The 19,724-nt window shown below is 48.4% G+C and overlaps 1 protein-coding gene across 3 annotated transcripts; it reads left to right on the forward strand.

Annotated features, from left to right (window-relative positions):
* Positions 1 to 3: 3 nt before the first annotated feature.
* Positions 4 to 5,546, forward strand: RFNG (RFNG O-fucosylpeptide 3-beta-N-acetylglucosaminyltransferase). Of its 3 annotated transcripts, XR_011562123.1 has the most exons (10): positions 4 to 340; positions 885 to 933; positions 1,476 to 1,578; positions 1,670 to 1,841; positions 2,135 to 2,223; positions 2,324 to 2,489; positions 3,054 to 3,139; positions 3,213 to 4,088; positions 4,738 to 4,908; positions 5,151 to 5,546. XR_011562123.1 is itself a non-coding variant. In XM_070773874.1 (8 exons), the coding sequence occupies exons 1-8, from the start codon at positions 59 to 61 to the stop codon at positions 3,292 to 3,294; spliced, it is 1,029 nt and encodes a 342-aa protein (XP_070629975.1). In that variant the 5' UTR covers positions 4 to 58; the 3' UTR covers positions 3,295 to 4,110. The 3 variants fall into 3 exon arrangements, 2 of the variants coding, with proteins under 2 accessions (XP_070629975.1, XP_070629976.1); XM_070773874.1 differs by lacking the exons at positions 4,738 to 4,908; positions 5,151 to 5,546 and having other exon boundaries at positions 3,213 to 4,110; XM_070773875.1 differs by lacking the exons at positions 4,738 to 4,908; positions 5,151 to 5,546 and having other exon boundaries at positions 6 to 340; positions 1,688 to 1,841; positions 3,213 to 4,110.
* The last annotated feature ends 14,178 nt before the right edge of the window (positions 5,547 to 19,724 follow it).

Below are 19,724 nucleotides of genomic sequence, written 5' to 3' on the forward strand. Positions count from 1 at the left end.
GCTCTTAAAGGGGCCGCGGCGCGCCTGGCCGGGCGGTGCCCGCGGGTCCCGCGGCCGCATGAGCCGCGCGCGGGGGGCGCTTTGCCGGGCCTGCCTCGCGCTGGCCGCGGCCCTGGGTGCGCTGCTGCTTTTGCCGTTGCCCCGCGCGCCTGCGCCCGCGCCAGCCCCGAGCCGGGCCCTGGCCCCCGGCTCCGGCCCGCGCGCGCCCCCTGCCCGGCCCGCCACCGCCCCCCGCCTGCGGCCCGACGACGTCTTCATCGCGGTCAAGACCACCCGAAAAAACCACGGGCCGCGCCTGGGGCTACTGCTGCGCACTTGGATCTCCCGGGCCCGACGGCAAGTGGGTCCCGCCCGGGGACCCCGCCGACTCCGGAATCCCCGCTGACTCGGGACACCCCCACCACCACCCCAGCCCCCGCCTCTGGCCAACTCGCACGCCCTGAGATCCCCGCTCCTTCATCCTCAAACTTGCATCCTGCCCTGGACCCCACCCAGGATCCACCCGAAGACCCCCTACCCACAGATGTGTCCCCAGCATGGCTGTCAGGCCCAGGCCTGAGAATGCAGGGACCCAGGACCCCCAGTGCCCACCCGCTCCTGCCCCTTTTCGGGCTCTAGTCTTGAGTGGGTTCTCCCGGATGACACTGGGCTGAGACCCCAGAAACTCCTCCAGCAAGAGGAAGCCTGGTCCTAGCAGCACTGGGGATGCTGCGGGTAGAGCAGGCTGTCCCTGGCTCACCACCCTCCCTTCTCCTGGATCCCCAAACCCAGGCTCACCTGTCCAGCTTCATTCACCCTTGCTCACCAGGTCAAGGCCCTGCCAGGCCCAGAGTCCCTGGGGTGGAGGGCTGCCCCTTGAAACCTCACAGGTCATCTCTCTACAGACGTTTATCTTTACCGACGGGGATGACCCTGAACTACAGCTCCAGGGAGGTGAGTGCCCTCCCCAGCCCAGCCCGGCTGCCGTGTCTGAGGGGTCTCCTCAGCTATCTCTCGATCCAGTGCCACGCAGCCCCCTGCTGTGTACACAGGTCCAGAGAAGTTAAGGCACCTGCTTAGGGTCATACAGCTGGTAGAGAAAGCCTGGCATCCAGGGTCTACCCTTCCAGCCATGCTTTGGTCACTGGCTGAGTTCCCAGGGCCTCTGGCTGGAGCCACGTCCCCTGAAGAAAGGCCAGCAGGGAACCATGCTTTCCAGGCCTGCCCTGATGGGGATGGTTCAGCCTGTCAGTCCTGTTTCCTGGTGGGTTTGCTTTCATGGGATTCCAAGTGTTGTCATCTGCCTGGACCTCGGATGGTGGCAACAGGGTCAAATGAGCAAGGCCAAGACAGGACTGTGATTGGGTCCGACTTCATGGTCTTGAACAGGACAGGCCTCGTGCCGGCCAGCCAGCAGCATTTAGCCCAACTTTAGTGGGGTGGGCTGGCAGCAGGTCTTACCCCGGCCCTCATGCTTCCGTTTCTCCAATGGGCAGGTGGCCATGTCATCAACACCAATTGCTCTGCCGTGCACACCCGCCAGGCTCTGTGCTGCAAGATGTCAGTGGAATATGACAAGTTTATTGAGTCCGGACGCAAGTATGTGGTGGCCCAGGGCCAAGGGAGGCTGGGCCCCAACTTGGGTCAGGGGCTTCCCCACCCCCACCCTCTGGGCCCAGCCTGGCTCCAGGCTTCTACACGTTCCCAGGTGGTTCTGCCACGTGGATGATGACAACTATGTGAACCCCAAAGGCCTGCTGCAGCTGCTGTCCACCTTCTCACCCAGCCAGGACATCTACCTGGGGCGGCCCAGCCTGGACCACCCCATCGAGGCTACCGAGAGGATCCAGGGAGGTGGAACCGTGCGTGCTGGGGCGAAGCGGGGAGGAGCAGCTGAGAGTATGGAGACCCCAGCAAGGAAGGGCTGGGGTTGATGCCCAGTCCACCCAGATGGGGTGTTTTGGGAACTGGGGCAAGACAGGAGGGGCTGGAGCCACAGGCAACTGAGTTGTGAAAGCCCCTGTCCTCTCATGCCTTGGGAAGCTTCTGCCCCTGGGCCTGGGAGCAGTTAAGGGGCAGCTTAAGGACAATTCTCAGGGTGTCCAGATGAAGAGTTAGGATGAGGGACCCTGACTAGTGGCTCCCTCCTTTTCAGGTGACCACGGTCAAGTTCTGGTTCGCTACCGGTGGGGCCGGGTTCTGCCTAAGTAGAGGCCTTGCTCTCAAGATGAGCCCATGGGCCAGGTGATGGAGGCATGGCGGGGGGGAAGCAGGTGCTGGCTGTTGGGGGTTGGGGTTCCCCAAGGCTGGAGAGGCGCTGACCTGTCCCCACTCTGCTCCCCAGCCTGGGTGGCTTCATGAGCACAGCCGAGCGGGTACGGCTGCCAGACGACTGCACGGTGGGCTACATCGTGGAGGGGCTGCTGGGCGCTCGCCTGCTGCACAGCTCGCTGTTCCACTCCCACCTGGAGAACCTACAAAAGCTATCACCCGACACCCTGCTCCAGCAGGTAGGCCAGCTGGGCCCCTGCCGCTTCCATGGCCGTCCCTACATGGGGGCCATGCCCCCGTGGCCCCCCCAACTGAGCAAGGGCTCAGGGAGGGATTCTGGTGAGACAACCGTGGGTCCCAGCATGGCAGCAAAGTTTCGTGGACCCTGAATCCAGGCTACTGGGACCTGGAGTCCCAGCCATGGAGACCCCCAGGCTCACATGAGGGCCTGTTTGTAAAGAGCAGCTGCTGCAGCTTCCAGAAGGTGGCCCTGGGCAGCAGGGCTAGGGACAGTGGTCTGGGCATGACCAGTGTTACAGACCTGGCCCAGGCAGGGGGTTCAGGATCTCTCGCCCCTACACGTGTGCCAGCGGCCTCCCCCAGGTATCTGCTGTGCTGGCCACACCTCTCAGCCCCCATCAAGCCCCATCACCTTTCCGTGGTGTTCTGAGCTTGCCCTAAGAATGCTGACTTGGGGTGGGGCAGCGGGGGCCCTGGAATCCAGGAGGCCAAGCAGCGTCTCTGTTGGAGAGCAAGGTGGGAGGTGCCAGCCCTGAGTGACTCTGCCTCCTCTCCTCCCTCAGGTCACCCTGAGCTACGGGGGACCTGAGAACCCACAGAATGTGGTGAACGTGGCTGGGGGCTTCAGCCTGCAGCAGGATCCCACGCGGTGAGCCGGCCGTGGGGAGGAGTGCTAGGGCCAGCCCACCCCTCCCGCAGCCTGACCCCCACTTCCCTCCCAGGTTTAAGTCCATCCACTGCCTTCTCTACCCGGACACGGATTGGTGTCCTGTGCAGAAGCAGAGCGACCTTGCCCCTCGGTGATCCCCGACCCCAAAGTCTGGCTCTGCCCCAGATGCAAGTGGCCGAACAGTGCTGGAACAGTGCTGCCCCCTCCTGGGCTCAGTTGGCTACTCCAGGCGGCGACGGCCGGGCCCTCATCCAGGGAGATACGGGCGCCCAGCAGGCGCTCCAGCTGACCGGCAGGGCTTCCCAAAGCCCCGGGCGGGCCCGGGTGACCCTGGCGCTGTGGGAGAGGAGGACAGTGCTGGGGGTCTGGGAGGGGGCTGGCATCCGCCTCCCAGGGCTCCATCCTGTTCCCCTCACCTGCAGGAGAGAGGATTCTAGGCCAGGGTGGTGTGTGAGATGCTGCCCCCTAGTGGTGACTTCCGGACGCTTTCCTTGCTGTTCTCTTGGGATGCCACCCTTCCCACGGGAGCCCAGCCAGGGCCTCTGCCTCCACGGGGAACTGCACGCAAGGCTGAAGACCCTCTGGACAGCTGTGCTCTTGGGTGCAGCTTACTCCTAGCCAGGTTGTCCCCATTCAGAGGCACCTTCTCGGGGTCTCTTGGCCGAGAGGTCCTTCCTGAGGGATCTCGAAGACACTTTTCCTGCACTCTGACTCATTGCTCAGTACTTTCCATCCTTCCCTGCTCCCGGGGGCTGCAAGTCCATGAATCAACAGGAGCCTTTTGTTTGGGGCCCCCTCTGCAGTGAGACGTCCCCATCCCCGCCAGCCGACCCACACTGACCTTGACAGTGCCTTTCCACAGGAGGAGGAAACAGAACAAGGGGAGCCAGCACCTGCCTTCTGGTCTCTCGCGCTGCTGTTGCAACAAGTGAATAAAGGCTTGATTGTTACTCTCTGTTGCTCATTGTGTTAATTAACCAGTGACACCTGGCAGCTCAGCTCCAGGCAGGGCCACACAGCATCTAGCTCCTTCCCATGAAGGCACTGCCCGAGACCAGCTCCCTCCCAGGCAGATCTGTGTTCCTTACAGCCTTGCCGGCCCACCTGAGCCTAAAGCTGCCCACTGGGCTCTTCACTGTGAGCTGAAGAGTATATGGGGTGTGGAGGTGGGGTTCCTGCAGGGAATGATACAAGCAAGACGAACCTTGCTCCAGAAGGCAGACTGCCTGTTAAGACTTACCTTTTCAGCATACTGTGGAACTGGTGTGTGTGTGCCAGCATGCACAGAAGCATACATGAGTGCATGTGCCTGTGTGCATGGGTGTCCACACGTGTGCTTGCGTGTATCTGTGAATTGCCGTGTAAATGTGTGTATTGAGTGAATGCGCATTGCTGTGTACATGTAGGCAGGTGTATGTGTATGTGCATAGGGCAGGCCAGCAACACCTGGTAAGCAGGTTGGAGTCAGCATGCACTGGTGGTCAGGCCAAGCAAGGTTCCTTGAAGAGGGGTATACAGCAGGTCACCAGGAAGTGTCCATCTGCAGCAGCCACCCACCCCTCTCATTGTGTTCCTAGATGTGGACTATGTAACAGCTCTCAAGACCTAGATACGCACTGAGCCCCCCAGACCCCAGTCCACTGGGCATCCACAGCACAGAACCAGGACAGCATCAGTTGGACCAAAATGTCCCTCCCCTGGCTGGAGCCACCTCAGGCCTGGATCTCTGGGCCAGGATCACCTCAGAGGTACAGACTCCTCTCTTACCGGGTCCAGAGGAACAGTCACTCCCAAGCCCCCAAACCACCTCCAAGAAGTGGTAGGACTGGCGGGCACCCCGAGGCTGCAGCATGGTCTGCCAGAATGGGTGGTCCATGTATTGTTCAGACAGAAAAAAGTCTTACACACACAAAAATGTTTATATGTGATTGTTCCTGAAAAAAAATGAAAAATTGGTAAAAATGTTTTTTCTTCTTCCTTCGTTGTTCAGTTGCTCAGTCATGTCCAACTCTGCAGTCCAGCATGCCAGTTTCCCTGTCCTTCACTGTCTCCCAAAGTGTGCTCAGATTCACATCCATCAAGTTGGTGATGTATCTGTTTCATCCTCTGCCACCGGCTTCTCCTTTGCCTTCAATCTTTCCCAGCATCAGCATCTTTTCCAATGAGTCGGCTCTTCACATCAGGTGGCCAAAGTATTGGAACTTCAGCATCAGTCCTTCCAATGAATAGTGTTGATTTCCTTGAGAGTTGACTTGTTTTCTCTTCCTACTTTTTGATATTTTACAAATACCAAAATATGTTGTATGATAGACATATATACTATGTATAATCAGAAAAAGTTAAAATTTTGGTAATTAGGGTTCAGAATTAAATTGTGTGTACTTGGCCCTCCATCTGACATTTTTTTGGACAACTGTTTACTAAGCATCAGTCCATCCCACATCACTGCATGCCAGAGGAATGATGATCTGCAAAATGAACCAGCTCTCGAGGCTGGAGAGAGGGCGTATTGGATGGAACTGCTGACACGTATGAGCTTTCTTTGAAGTGAAGTGAAGTGAAAGTCGCTCAGTCCTGTCCAACTCTTTGCGACCCCATGGACTATACAGTCCATGGAATTCTCCATGGCCACAGTATTGGAGTGGGTAGCTGTTCCCTTCTCCATTTTCCCAACCCAGGGATCAAACCCAGGTCTACCTACGTTGCAGGCGGATTCTTTTTTGCAGGCGGATTCTTTGCCAGCTGAGCCACAAGGGAAGCCCTGAGCTTCCATTGAAAAGAGTCGATCCTCATTATACTCCGTGTTTCCAAATTCACTCACATAATAAAACTGGTTTGGAACCCTCAAACCAATACTTAATTTCCTGGTCATTCTCAGACAAACCATGGTGAAAATTTTGAGTCATCCGATGCAACCATCCCCAACTGAGGTGGAACTAGGTGAGGCTCACCCCAGAGGATGAAGACAGCAGAGGGCAGTGCAGAGTAAAGCAAGAAACTCAATGGGAACTACATTCTAGAATTAGATTTTGGTGATAGTTACATAATTTTGTGAATGTAATAACAACAACAAAAAAACTCTAGTGAATTATACACTTCAAAACTGTACACTTTTTGATATGTGAGTGATGTCTCAATAAAGATGTTACTTAAAACGTAAGCCAAGATGAAATTAAAAATTGAAATAGTCCTATATTTATTCCATAATTTGAATTTGACAAAAATATTCCCATAAAAAATCTCTAGGATCAGATGGTTTCATTGGTGAATTATATCAAACATTTGGGGGAGGAATAACATCAATCTTATGATCTTCCAGAAAATAGATGAGAACAGTTCCCAGATCATTTCATGAGGCCAGCATTACTCTGGTACCAAAATCAGACAAACACGTTACCAAAAAATTGACCAGTTGAATCTAAATTTTACACGAGAGACTTCCCCTAGTGGTCCGGTGGCTAAGACTCTGCACTCCCAAGGCAGGGAGTCTGGGGTTCCATCCCTGATCAGGGAAATAGATCCTGCATGCTGCAAAGAAGATCAAAGACCCTGCGAACCACAACTAAGACCAAGCTCAGCCAAATCAATAATTTTTTTTCAAAAGCAAACTTGAAAAAGAACAAAGTTGAAGGATTTACACAGCCTGACGTCAAGACCTACTATGAGATGTTGATGAAAAATTAATCTGTTGATCTAGGAAAGAAATGGAAATTTTTATTCGAGCCAAATTTGAGGATTATAACCCAGGAAGAGCATCTCAGAAAGCTCTGAGAACCATCTGTTAGATGTCAAGGCACAGTTATATAAGTTTTTGAGACAGAGGGCCATACATCAAATGACATATTTTTAAAATACTTATTAACTAGCCGGTTTATTCGGCTGCATCAGGTCTCAGTTGTGGCATGAGGAATCTTAGTTCGGTCATGCGGGATCTTTTCCTTGTGGCACAGAGACTTTCTAGTCCTGGCTCTTGGGCTCAGCGGTTTCAGTGGTCTGACTTAGTCGCTCCACTGCATGTGGGATCTTAGTTCCCTGACCAGGGACCACACCCGTGGTGCTTGCCTTGCAAGGTGGATTCTTAACCACTACACCAGTAGCTTAGTCACTAAGTCGTGTCCGACTCTTGCGACCCCATAGACTGTAGCCCACCAGACTCCTCTGTCCACGGCATTTTCTAGGTAAGAATACTGGAGTGGGTTGCCATTTCCTTCTCCAAAGGATCTTCCCAATCCAGGGATCAAACCCAGGTCTCCTGTGCTGCAGGCAGATTCTTTACTGACTGACCCGCACCACCAGGGAAGACCCCAGATAACGTATGACTGACAGTTTACATGATCCAGATCTAAGTGTCATGCTAGTAAGTCACGTGACCCCATACGAGATGAAGAAGGAATGCTGTCTCTTCAGGAGTTGTCTAGTTGATGCTGGGAGAATGTTGCTCTTTTCAGTTGAGCCGGTATTCCTGCTGATGGGGGAGGCTTGAGTGATGCATAATCCAGACACACAATGCACAGTGAGGGGAGAACGTAGGCCAAAGGGCAGAGAAGATTTTTTGTTTAAATATCTCTTGTCTTGCCATAAAAATATGACTTTTATTTCACAAAGCTACAGTATGGAGACTGTGGTGCTGGCACTGGGACCAACAGATGGATCCATGGGACATGCAGCAGAACCCAGTCACAGATACACGCTTCTACCATCATAAGAGTTCCCAATAGAGTCATCAGAGCAATTTAAGGGGAAAAGTCTTTTCAGCAAATGGTGCCAGAATTAGTTTACTAATTAATTTTTTATAATTAAAAAAAAAAGATAACTTAGAGAAAGTATTAGTCAGGATGAGCTAGGCTGTGCTGCAGAAACCACTAAGCCCTGTAAGGAAATTTGTCCATATCACACTATGATATGCATGGGTGGCTCTCTTCTAATTGGTGAATCAGGAACTCAGGCTGCTTCTATCTTCAGGGCCCAGCATCTTGTAGTTTAAGCCCCCCTCAGATTGTCCAGGTGAAATGGAGGAGAAAGTGGAATGAAGGCACCAGATCCACACCACCTAAGCCCAGAAGTGACATTAATTTCCCACATTTCACTGGCTGAAAGAAATCACAGGGCCACCACAACAGCCAGGGAAGCTGGAACATGCAAAGAAACCCATGGGTTTGCTGAACTCTGTGGCATTGATGTTACAGAGATGTATGACCGACCTCAGTCAGTTCAGTTCAGTTCAGTCGCTCAGTCGTGTCCGACTCTTTGCAACCCCATGAATCACAGCACGCCAGGCCTCCCTGTCCATCACCAACTCCCGGAGTTCACCCAAACTCATGTCCATCGAGTCAGTGATGCCATCCAGCCATCTCATCCTCTGTTGTCCCCTTCTCCTCCTTCCCCCAATCCCTCCCAGCATCAGGGTCTTTTCCAATGAGTCAGCTCTTCGCATGAGGTGGCCAAAGGACTGGAGTTTCAGCTTTAGCATCAGTCCTTCCAATGAACACCCAGGACTGATCTCCTTTAGGATGGACTGGTTGGATCTCCTTGCAGTCCAAGGGACTCTCAAGAGTCTTCTCCAACACCACAGTTCAAAAGCATCAATTCTTTGGCGCTCAGCTTTCTTCACAGTCCAACTCTCACATCCATACATGACCACTGGAAAAACCATAGCCTTGACTAGACAGACTTTTGTTGCCAAAGTAATGTCTCTGCTTTTGAATATGCTATCTAGGTTGGTCATAACTTTCCTTCCAAGGAGTAAGCGTCTTTTAATTTTATGGCTGCAGTCACCATCTGCAGTGATTTTGGAGCCCAAAATAAATAAAGTCTGACACTGTTTCCACTGTTTCCCCATCTATTTCCCATGAAGTGATGGGACCAGATGCCATGATCTTCGTTTTCTGAATGTTGAGCTTTAAGCCAACTTTTTCACTCTCCTCTTTCACTTTCATCAAGAGGCTTTTTAGTTCCTCTTCACTTTCTGCCATGAGGGTGGTGTCATCTGCATATCTGAGGTTATTGATATTTCTCCTGGCAATCTTGATTCCAGCTTGTGCTTCTTCCAGCCCAGTGTTTCTCATGATGTACTCTGCATATAAGTTAAATAAGCAGGGTGACAATATACAGCCTTGACGTACTCCTTTCCCAATTTGGAACCAGTCTATTGTTCCATGTCCACTTCTAACTGTTGCTTCCTGACCTGCATATAGGTTTCTCAAGAGGCATATAGGTTTCTCAGGTGGTCTGGTATTCCCATCTCTTTCAGAATTTGCCACAGTTTGTGGTGATCCACACAGTCAAAGGTTTTGGCATCGTCAATAAAGCAGAAATAGATGTTTTTCTGGAACTCTCTTGCTTTTTCAATGATCCAGAGGATGTTGGCAATTTGATCTCTGATTCCTCTGCCTTTTCTAAAACCAGCTTGAACATCTGGAAGTTCACGGTTCATGTATTGCGGAAGCCTGGCTTGGAGAATTTTGAGCATTACTTTACTAGCATGTGAGATGAGTGCAATTCAAGAAAATTAGAGATACCAAGGGAACATTTCATGCAAAGATGGGCTCAATAAAGGACAGAAATGGTATGGACCTAACAGAAGCAGAAGATATTAAGAAGAGGTGGCAAGAATACACAGAAGAACTGTACAAAAAAGATCTTCACGACCAAGATAATCACGATGGTGTGATCACTCACCTAGAGCCAGACACCCTGGAATGTGAAGTCAAGTGGGCCTTAGGAAGCATCACTACGAACAAAGCTAATGGAGGTGATGGAATTCCAGCTGAGCTATTTCAAAGCCTGAAAGATGATGCTGTGAAAGTGCTGCACTCAATATGCCAGCAAATTTGGAAAACTCAGCAGTGGCCACAGGACTGGAAAATGTCAGTTTTCATTCCAATCCCAAAGAAAGGCAATGCCAAAGAATGCTCAAACCACCACACAATGACCAACCTAGACAGCATATTAAAAAGTGGAGACATTACTTTGCCGAAAAAGGTCCGTCTAGTCAAAGCTATCGTTTTTCTAGTAGTCGTATATGGATGTGATGGTTAGACTATAAAGAAAGCTGAGCGCTGAAGAATTGATGCTTTTGAACTGTGGTGTTGGAGAAGACTCTTGAGAGTCCCTTGGACTGCAAGGAGATCCAACCAGTCAATCCTAAAGGAAATCAGTCTTGAATATTCATTGGAAGGACAGATGCTGAAGCTGAAACTCCAATACTTTGACCACCTGATGTGAAAGACTGACTCCTTGGAAAAGACCCTGATGCTGGGAAAGATTGAAGCAGGCGGAAAAAGGGACGACAGAGGATGAGATGGTTGGATGGCATCATCAACTCGATGGGCATGAGTTTGAACAAGCTCCGTGAGTTGGTGATGGACATGGAAGCCTGCCATGCTGCAGTCCATGGGGTCTCAAAGAGTCGGACACAATTGAGTGATTGAACTGAATACAAGTTCATGTGTCTGATACACAGTGAAACCAAATATATTGAAATGTTGGAGTCTGGAGCAAAGAAAGATTGATGGCAGGTCCAAACAAGGAAAACTGGAGGCTCATGCTCAGAAAAACCCTGAACTCCCGGATGGTTTTCCAGGGGAAGTTTTTAATAGGTAAAATTTGGCGGGAAGACTGCAGGGTTGTGAGTTTCTTCTGATTGGTTGGTGGTGAGGTAGCAGGGCGGTGCTCCAGGAATCTCGGCTCAGCCTGAAGTTACCATCCTCTACCTGAGTGGGGGTCTTAGTCTCTGCAGAAGAGCCCAAAACTATTGTTATGTATATTCCTTGAGGAGAAACCAGGACCCTGCCCCACAACTGCACTATTGTGTCTTGACTGCTCCTCTTCAGGCATCCCCTCCCTGCCTTAACTACTGTTTGAATCAGTGTTTTGGGACTCAGGGATACCAGGCCAAGGAGGCTGAATGAAGTCTATTTCCTACAAACAAGAAACGCGGAATAGAGAAAGGATTTGTACCTGGGAAGGCCCCACAGGATCCTACTCTGTTTGACCAAGTGGACTGAGGGAAAGATACTGGGTCTCTGATGTTGCTGGTGCCACATTCTCATTGTGTACTTATTATGACAGAAATATTTCAGCCAGTTAATCACCTTGTTTGCAGCTAGAACCACTCATAACTCATATGGAATACGAAACAAGGTCCATAAGTGTAAATTGTTTTTGGAAGGAGTACTAAGCGGAGACACAGCTTTCCAGGTGGCCCTAGTGGTAAAGAACCCACCTGCCAATGCAGGACACATAAGAGACATGGGTTCGATCCCTGGGTGTGGATGATTCCCTGGAGGAGGGCCTGGCAACTCAATCCAGTATTCCTGCCTGGAGAGTCCCATGGGCAGAGGAGCCTAGTGAGCTACAGTCCATAGGGTCGCACAGAGTCGGATACAACTGAAGCAACTTAGCACACACACTAAGTGGAAGAAGAAAAATTAAATAAAAAAGGTGTTGGGTTGTATCCCAAAGGCCTAAGGACTGTGCTTGGCCAGCTTCAAGACAGAAGAGCCCAGAGTCAGCAACAGAGCCATCAGTGGTTAAACGACTGGGGAGCTTCCGGGTCTGAAGTAACAGCCTACCATGTGCAGCTGACAGAGAGCAGGAAATGGTGGCAGTCTTCTTTCCTGGGAAATGGGGGGGTAACAGGGGAGATTGCCAATTATAGGGGAATTGACAACAGATGGGCTCATTAGTCACCAAGGAAACCAGTAAAGGGGCGTGCCCCTCACCAATCCTTTAGTAAGAACAATCAGTAGCTGAGGCCTGGGGCAAGTATGTAGGAAGGTCAGTCTTATGTTATACATGAAGCAGGCACTGGTTGGAAAGGGGATGTACAGAGAGCGAGAGAACAGTCATCTTGAGTGGCCTGAGCATACAGGAGGAATATAAAAAATAGAGAAGATATGGAAGGTAAGCCCCTCAGCTTGAGAGGGTGGCTCTGAGTCCAAGCTTGAACTGCTTGCTGCACAACAGGCCTGTAAATTGAGAGTAAGGATTAGCAACTTTTTTAAGAAAGCCAACAGACTGAGAAGATAGTGGGCTACTGTCCCAAAGAATCATCTTTCCAGAGTTAGAATTCAAGCTTCTTAAACTAAAAGGGGAGGGGGAAAGTTCTGGTTCTGGCCAGACTCTGGAGGGGATGTGTTAATTTCTTCCTGCCTACAGCCATTCACAGATGGGCCTAGTTGGGATATTTTGCAAGAGTTACACAAAAGTATTTTACCTGGGAGGCAGGGTTCCCAGAGATGGGCCATTCTGTGTAATTTAGTTAATAGGCAATATCCCTTAGGTAATTAACTTGTCAAAGGATACAAGGGTCTTCCCTATTATGGCTCCTGGGTGCTGCACACAGTTATAGGGGAAAGTCATTATCTTAATGTCTTTTAAGAGAAGGAGGGAGAAGCATTTGCACTTTGAAAAATCAGCAAGGGCAGAAGATCCTTTGGAAGTGTTACCAAGTTCAAGCTCGCTCTGCTGACTGCACAACAGGTCAGTGAATCTAAAGATGAGGTGTTGAGACAAGGAATATGACTTTATTCAGAAAGCCAGAAGGCTGAGAAGAGGGCAGACTAATGTCTCAAAACAACCATCTTGTCGGGACCTGGATGCCAGGTTCTTTTACAGAATAGAGAGGAGGAGGAAGTGAGGAAGTAAAGTAAAAAGGCCAGTAATCTAGCAAATGTCTTCTGAAATGGCCAATCTTGGGGAGGGGATGTATTAATTTCTTCTCTCTGTAGCCATTCACAGATGGGCAGGGGCGGATTATCTCTCTGTGAGCTGAATAGAAGCACTGCCGTTTAAGACGCAGAGTGGCAGGATCATGAGTCAGGCCATTGTGTATGATTTTAACAAAAGCAATGGAAAGCAAAGGTTAAAGTCAAAGACACAGATCCAACATGGAGTCAAAATTGGCTCTTCCCTGTAACAATCCCCCACTGTCAATGTCCATTCCACATCTTGTGGAAAAAAGAGTGACAATCATTCTAACTGCTTCGTCAGATGGATCTTTCTGTTATCAGTGCCAGTGTTCCAAATGTTGAGATTTTTCTTCTTTTATTCCACTTTGGAAAGTGTCTACTTTATCATTGTAGACTTTGAAATATTCACAACCTAAAAGTTGAAATTTCTTGGACTTCAAACCCAGAAGGCAACATCTCAAGCTAAAGAATTTAGCATTTTTCTATATATGGGGTCACACAGAGTCGGACATGACTGAAGCGACTTAGCAGTAGCAGCAGAGTACATCATGAGAAACACTAGGCTAGAGGAAGCACAAGATGGAATCAAGATTGCCGGGAGAAATATCAATAACCTCAGATATGCAGATGACACCACCCTCATGGCAGAAAGTGAAGAGGAACTAAAAAGCCTCTTGATGAAAGTGGAAGAGGAGAGTGAAGAAGTTGGCTTAAAGCTCAAAATTCAGAAAACTAAGATCATGGCATCCAGTCCCATCACTTCATGGAAAATAGATGGGGAAACAGTGGAAACAGTGTCAGACTTTATTTTGGGGGCTCCAAAATCACTGCAGATGGTGATTGCAGCCATGAAATTAAAAGACACTTACTCCTTGGAAGGAAAGTTATGACCAACGTAGACAGCACATTAAAAAGTAGAGACATTACTTTGCCAACAAAGGTCCACCTGGTGCTGAAGAATTGATGCTTTTGACCTGTGGTATTGGAGAAGACTCTTGAGAGTCCCTTGGACTGCCAGGAGATCCAACCAGTCCATCCTGAAGGAGACCTGTCCTGGGTGTTCATTGGCAGGACTGATGTTGAAGCTGAAACTCCAATACTTTGGCCACCTGATGCGAAGAGCTGACTCATTGGAAAAGACCCTGATGCTGGGAAAGATTGAGGGCAGGAAGAGAAGGGGTGACAAAGGATGAGATGGCTGGATGGCATCACCGACTCGATGGACATGGGTTTGGGTGAACTCTGGGAGTTGGTGATGGACAGGGAGGCCTGGTGTGCTGCCGTTCATGGGGTTGCAAAGAGTCGGACACGACTGAATGACTGAACTGAACTGATGTATGGTGTCAACTAAAAAGGTGTACAACATAAGAGTTGCGAGTTAAGTTTTATCTGGGGCAAAAAGGGGACTGTAGCCCGGGAGACAGCACCTCAGACAGCTCTGAGAGACTGCTTCAAAGAGGCAGTGGGGGGAAGGTCAATGTATAAGATTTTGATAAAGGGGGTATTCAATGCAATCAAGCGCTTGTTTTACAAAAGGTTTTCTGCTAATCACGAGGAGCTGATGTCACCCTGAAGGGATCTAGTGCTTGTCTAGATATGAAGAGATTCAAGGATTGGGTTCATGAAATCAGTTCCTGAAAATATCTAACTATCTAAAGACCTATTCCACCAATTTCCCTGGAGCACAGAGTACCTCTCTCTCCACCCTGAATTCCCCTCATAGGTATCGAAGTTCTGCAGCTGCAGCAGCACAGGGTTCAATCTCTGCAGAGGCAGATGGCAAATGCCCTTGTTGTTGTTGTCGTTCAGTCACTGGCAAATGCTCTTGGCAAGTGCTGATTTGTAGTTGACAATGGGAAGATTCAAGAGTCAGGGCTCACTGAAATCATTCCCTTGATATATACCCCTGGAGAGATTCCAATATATAATTATTTCTAAAAGCTCACCCAGAGCTCTTATCTCATGTGCATTTTCTTTCCTTAAAATTTCTTCACATCAAGTTACTTTCCTCACTGATAAATTTGCATCATCAAACATTAATACCAGGTATTAATTTAATATTGTTTCCCCAGTTCCCATGAACCTGAAACTCATTTTCGCTTAATTTCTCTTGTATTTAGGATTGTTTGATTTGTAAGCACTTAGTTTTCTTTAAACCAATTAAATAGAGCTCTTCTACACATTAACCGCAGCAATAATATCCAAGTGTTAGGTAGGTAGAATAGGGAAAAGGAGTCCAAAATGGCGGTGGCTAAAAGACAAGGAAGGTCAAAGGAAGGTCCGAGGACCAGAGTGAAAACTTCAGGCAGAACAAACAGCACTCCTGGCTAAGTCCAATTTGCATAGGGCAGGCCCAGGTAGAGGAAAAAACATATAAAAGGAGGAGCCAAAGCGCTTTCTCTCGGACTCTCTCTCCCACGTACATGCACTCTATCTCTCTCTCTCTTTCTCTCTCTCACTCTCTCTCCCTCCCTCCCCACGCACTCCTCCACTCTCTTCTCTTCAAGTCTTGGATTCTCCTGCTATCTTCTAAATAAAATAGAGCTGTAACACTGATTTGCCTAAGAGCTGTAGCACAGTTTGTCCAAGACCCAAGAGCCGTGACGCGCCGAGGGCTTTAATGTCCGTTGCTCCAAATCTTTGTTGTGACGAGACAAAGAACCGAGGAACATACACTCGCGTGACACAAGGCATATCCTGAGACATACATACATCCAGACAGACACAATGAGAGATCTCATTGCTTCACTGTCAAAACTTAGTCATGAATCAAATATCACAATATAAAACTCACTAGTTTATAAATAACTATTTGAATTTTAAAAATTTAAGTTTCTTCCCTTTTCACTGATATTTATGGAAAACAACTCAAGTTCTAAATTACTTGACCCTCTTTTCAAAGTTTGCATGTTAAAAAGATGGCAGAGGGCTTCCCTGGTGGCTTAGTAATTAAGAACCTGCCTGCCAATTCAGGAGACGTGGCTTCAATCCCTGGTGCAGGAGGATCCCACATGCCTCGGAGCAACTAAGCCTGTGCTTCCCGACTGTTGAGCCTAAAAAACTATTGTGCTCTAAAGCCTGGGAACCGCAACTACTGAAGCCCGCCTACCTAGAACCTGTGCTCTGCAGCAAGAGATGCCACCACAGTGAGAAGTCTGCATTAACAGGGAAGGTTTGGGGAGTTGTAAAAGGATTGATGACCTTTGCGTTATTCTCGGAGTCACACTCCTTGTCCTGTATAAAGACTATATTTGTCAAACAAGGGCAGTTTTGTTTTTTCTTCTTTCAAATAACTGAGTGGCTATCTCACTGATACTGAAGGACTGAAATACTCCTATGCCTATGTTGGAGAGTTTTACTTTTCCTCACTTAGCTCATTTTGGTAATCTACTTACAAACACTTTTGAGAATCTTCCCTAGGCTTCAACCAGTTATTTAAAATTTCCCATGGAAGACAGTGGAGGACAGAGAAACCTGGCATGCTGCAGTCCATGGGGTCACAACGAGTCATGACTTAGCAACTGAACAACAAAAGGGCTCCCAGGTGGGAGGGGAGCCTTCGAGGAAGTGCTTCCCATTCCAGCTGAGCAGTTACTACCAGGTGTCTATATGTTACCAAACCAGAGCAAACCAAAAGCTTACCAGCAGGAAAGTCACATTCCAAGAACTTCCCAAATTAGAACCGAAGTTCTCCAAACAGGAGCCTGAGGTTCCCCAAATGGAACCCAGCTTCCGCAAATGGAAGCACAGTTCCCAAATCGACAAGGTCCAAATTCTGCGGTTGAATCTTAATTTCCAGCTGTTCTGGTGGAAAAAGTTACTTGAGCATTTAGCTACAAAGAAGATCTTGTCCCCGAAAAGGGGATTGGACACTCTGACATATATAAGAAGCTATGTTGCAGGGTGAAATCCCCTAACTGGCATTCTAGATGTTATAAAAGCAAATGGTTTTGAATTTCCCCAGGGACTCCTGTGACTGGCACAGACTAAGATGTTTTCTGGTCCACCCTGCACTGATGTTTACCACAGAACACGTGGCACCTGTATCTATTAGAAAGTCAATCAATTTGTTTTGCACTGTCAAAGTTACCCGAGACTCCTCTGGAGAAATTAGAATCCAACACAAGTCCAAGGCTGTCACTAGGTCTCTTCATTTATTATCAGAGTGTTCCTCTCTTTTCCAAAATGCTTCTAACTGCAAGATCATATAATAATTGAATGAGCCATTCAGGGGCCATCACCGTTTGGACCTTCATATATCTAACATATGCCCCCAAAGGAATTTTTCTTCTGGATAAATGGGGTATTTCTCATTTTATAAGTTTGATAATACTAAAACACAAAAGACGTAGGCAAATTCCAACATAAACAAATTCCAGCATCAATGCACACAAAATTAAAGAACTGGTTCCCAAATGGAGTAGACTTACCCTACAAACCAAAGAACTGGTTCCCAAATCAGGAAGACTTACCCTACAAAGCCAATGAACTGGTTCCCAAATGGGGTAGACTTACCCAACAAAAACAGCAAACTAGTTCCCAATGAACCATTTCCAACTCAGGTACAGTCCAAATACAATTCTCCTCTCCAACAGGGTACCCCAACCAAATTGGCTCGTCCCATAAAGGAAAAGCCCAAACTGAGGGGTGAATATGTTCCTGGTGTGCACACTAGAGCAACTTAACCTACAAAATCAAGTCTGTCAACTCACAACACAAAAGGATACACAAAACGAAAACAAAACCAAGACAAACAAATGAGCTGGTTACTTAACTGGGTAGGCTTACCCTGCAAAATTGAATCTGTCAGCTCGCAGAAATTTGTAGTTCCCTTGCTTCAGCTGCCAAGCACTGAGGCAGTCAATGCCACTGCAGGGAATTTTGAAGGGAAGATCCTCAAGACAAATGGTCCCAGAAGCTGCTAGGGCCTTGCCTCTGTATTCCTTGACCGGGACCAACTAGCTGTAAGCAGCAAGCCCCCTGACTGGCTAAGCCAAATTTGTTACTGAGTCCAGGCTCACTCTGCTCACCTCACAACAGGTCAGTGAATCTACAGATGAGGTGTTGAGGCAAGAAATACAACTTTATTTGGAAAGCCCACAGACTGAGAAGATGGCAGACTAATGTCTCAAAACAACCATCTTGTCGGGGCCTGGATGCCAGGTTCTTTTACAGAACAGAGAAGGGGAAGAAGTGAGAAAGTAAAGTAAAAAGGCCATTAATCTAGCAAATGTCTCCTGGAATGGCCAACTTCCGGGAGGGGATGTATTAATTTCTTCTTTCTGCAGCCATTCACAGATAGGCAAGGTTAGATTGTCTCTCTGTGAGCTGAACAAAGGCACTTTAGTTTAACAGTCAGGCAGAGGGGCAGGGTTCCCTGAGAAAGGCCCTTATGTATGATTATAATTAAAAAAGCAATGAAAAGCTAAGGTTAAAGTCTAAGTCAGCTACAAATAGCTGAGGAAAGAAGAGAAGAGAAAGGCAAAGCAGAAAGGGAAAGATAAGTCCAATAGAATGCAGAGTTCCAGAGAATAACAAGGAGAGATAAGAAAGCCTGCTTAAATGAACAATGCAAAGAAACAGAGGAAAACAATAAAATGGGAAAGACTAGAGACATCTTCAAGAAAATTGGAGATAACAAGGGAATATTTCATGCAACGATGGGCACAATAAGGGACAGAAATGATAAGGACCTAACAGAAGCAGAGGAGATTAAAAAGAGGCAGCAAGGATACACAGAAGAACTGTACAAAAAAAGGTATAACCATGGTGGTGTGGTCACTCCCCTGGAGCCGGACATCCTGGAGTGTGAGGTCAAATAGGCCTTAGGAAGCACTACTAAGAACAAAGATAGTGGAGGTGATAATTCAGAATTAGCTCAGAATTCCAGCTGAGCTATTTAAAATCCTAAAAGATAATGCTGTTAAAGTGCTGCACTCAATATGTCAGCAAATTTGGAAAACTAAGCAGTGGCTACAGGGCTGGAAAAGGTCAGTTTTCATTCCAAGCCCCCAAAAAGGGCAATACCAAAGAATGTTCAAACTGTTAGGGGAAGCACACTGACTGAAACCGCCCACCCTGGCCAGGCACCATAGTAACCATTTGCATGAGTTGTTTTACGACAGGAGGTCCTGGTAAGAAACACAGAACTAATAAGCCACCACCAACCAGAAGAGTTCAGGAAAGGTCAAAAGGAGACACCACATGTCCGACCACCTCCCAGAATCCTCGCTGGCATCCATCTTGGCTGAACAAGGGACCACCAGGAAGGACCCTGAGTCAGAAAGATTGGCTAAAGACAACCCAGAAACTGATCCCATCACCATAAAACCCTAGACTGCAAGCCATGTGACAGAGCTGTTCTCCTGGGTTCCCTCACCCTACTGCTCTCCACCCGGGTGCCCTTTCCCAGTAAAATCTCTTGCTTTGTCAGCACATGTGTCTTCTCGGACAATTCATTTCTGAGTGTTAGACAAGAACCCAGTTTTGGGCCCTGGAAGGGATCCCCCTTCCTGCAACAAAACTACCGCACAAATGTGCTCATTTCACATACCAGCAAGGTTATGCTCAAAATCCTTCAAGCTAGGCTTTAGCAGTATGTGATCTGAGAACTTCCAGATATACAAGCTGGGTTTTAAAGAGGCAGAGGAACCAGAGATCTAACTGTCAACGTTTGTTGGATCATGGAGAAAACAAGGAAATTACAGAAAAACATCTACTTCTGTTTCATTGACTATACTAAAACCTTTGACTGCATGGATCACAACAAACTGTGGGAAATTCTTAAAGAGACGGAAATACCAGACCACCTTACCTGTCTCCTGAGAAACCTGTATGTGGGTCAAGAAGCAACAGTTAGAACCAGACATGAA

This window comes from Bos indicus, chromosome 19, assembly GCF_029378745.1.
Source record: "Bos indicus isolate NIAB-ARS_2022 breed Sahiwal x Tharparkar chromosome 19, NIAB-ARS_B.indTharparkar_mat_pri_1.0, whole genome shotgun sequence".
In the NCBI taxonomy this organism is placed as follows: Eukaryota; Metazoa; Chordata; class Mammalia; order Artiodactyla; family Bovidae; genus Bos; species Bos indicus.

Bases quoted from the DNA above. Each gene is read 5' to 3' on its own strand.
- RFNG (XM_070773874.1), top strand. From the start codon at position 59: ATGAGCCGCGCGCGGGGGGCGCTTTGCCGGGCCTGCCTCGCGCTGGCC. The intron at 341-884 runs GTGGGTCCCGCC...ATCTCTCTACAG, and splicing joins TCTCCCGGGCCCGACGGCAA to ACGTTTATCTTTACCGACGG. The intron at 2,224-2,323 runs GTGATGGAGGCA...TCTGCTCCCCAG, and splicing joins AAGATGAGCCCATGGGCCAG to CCTGGGTGGCTTCATGAGCA.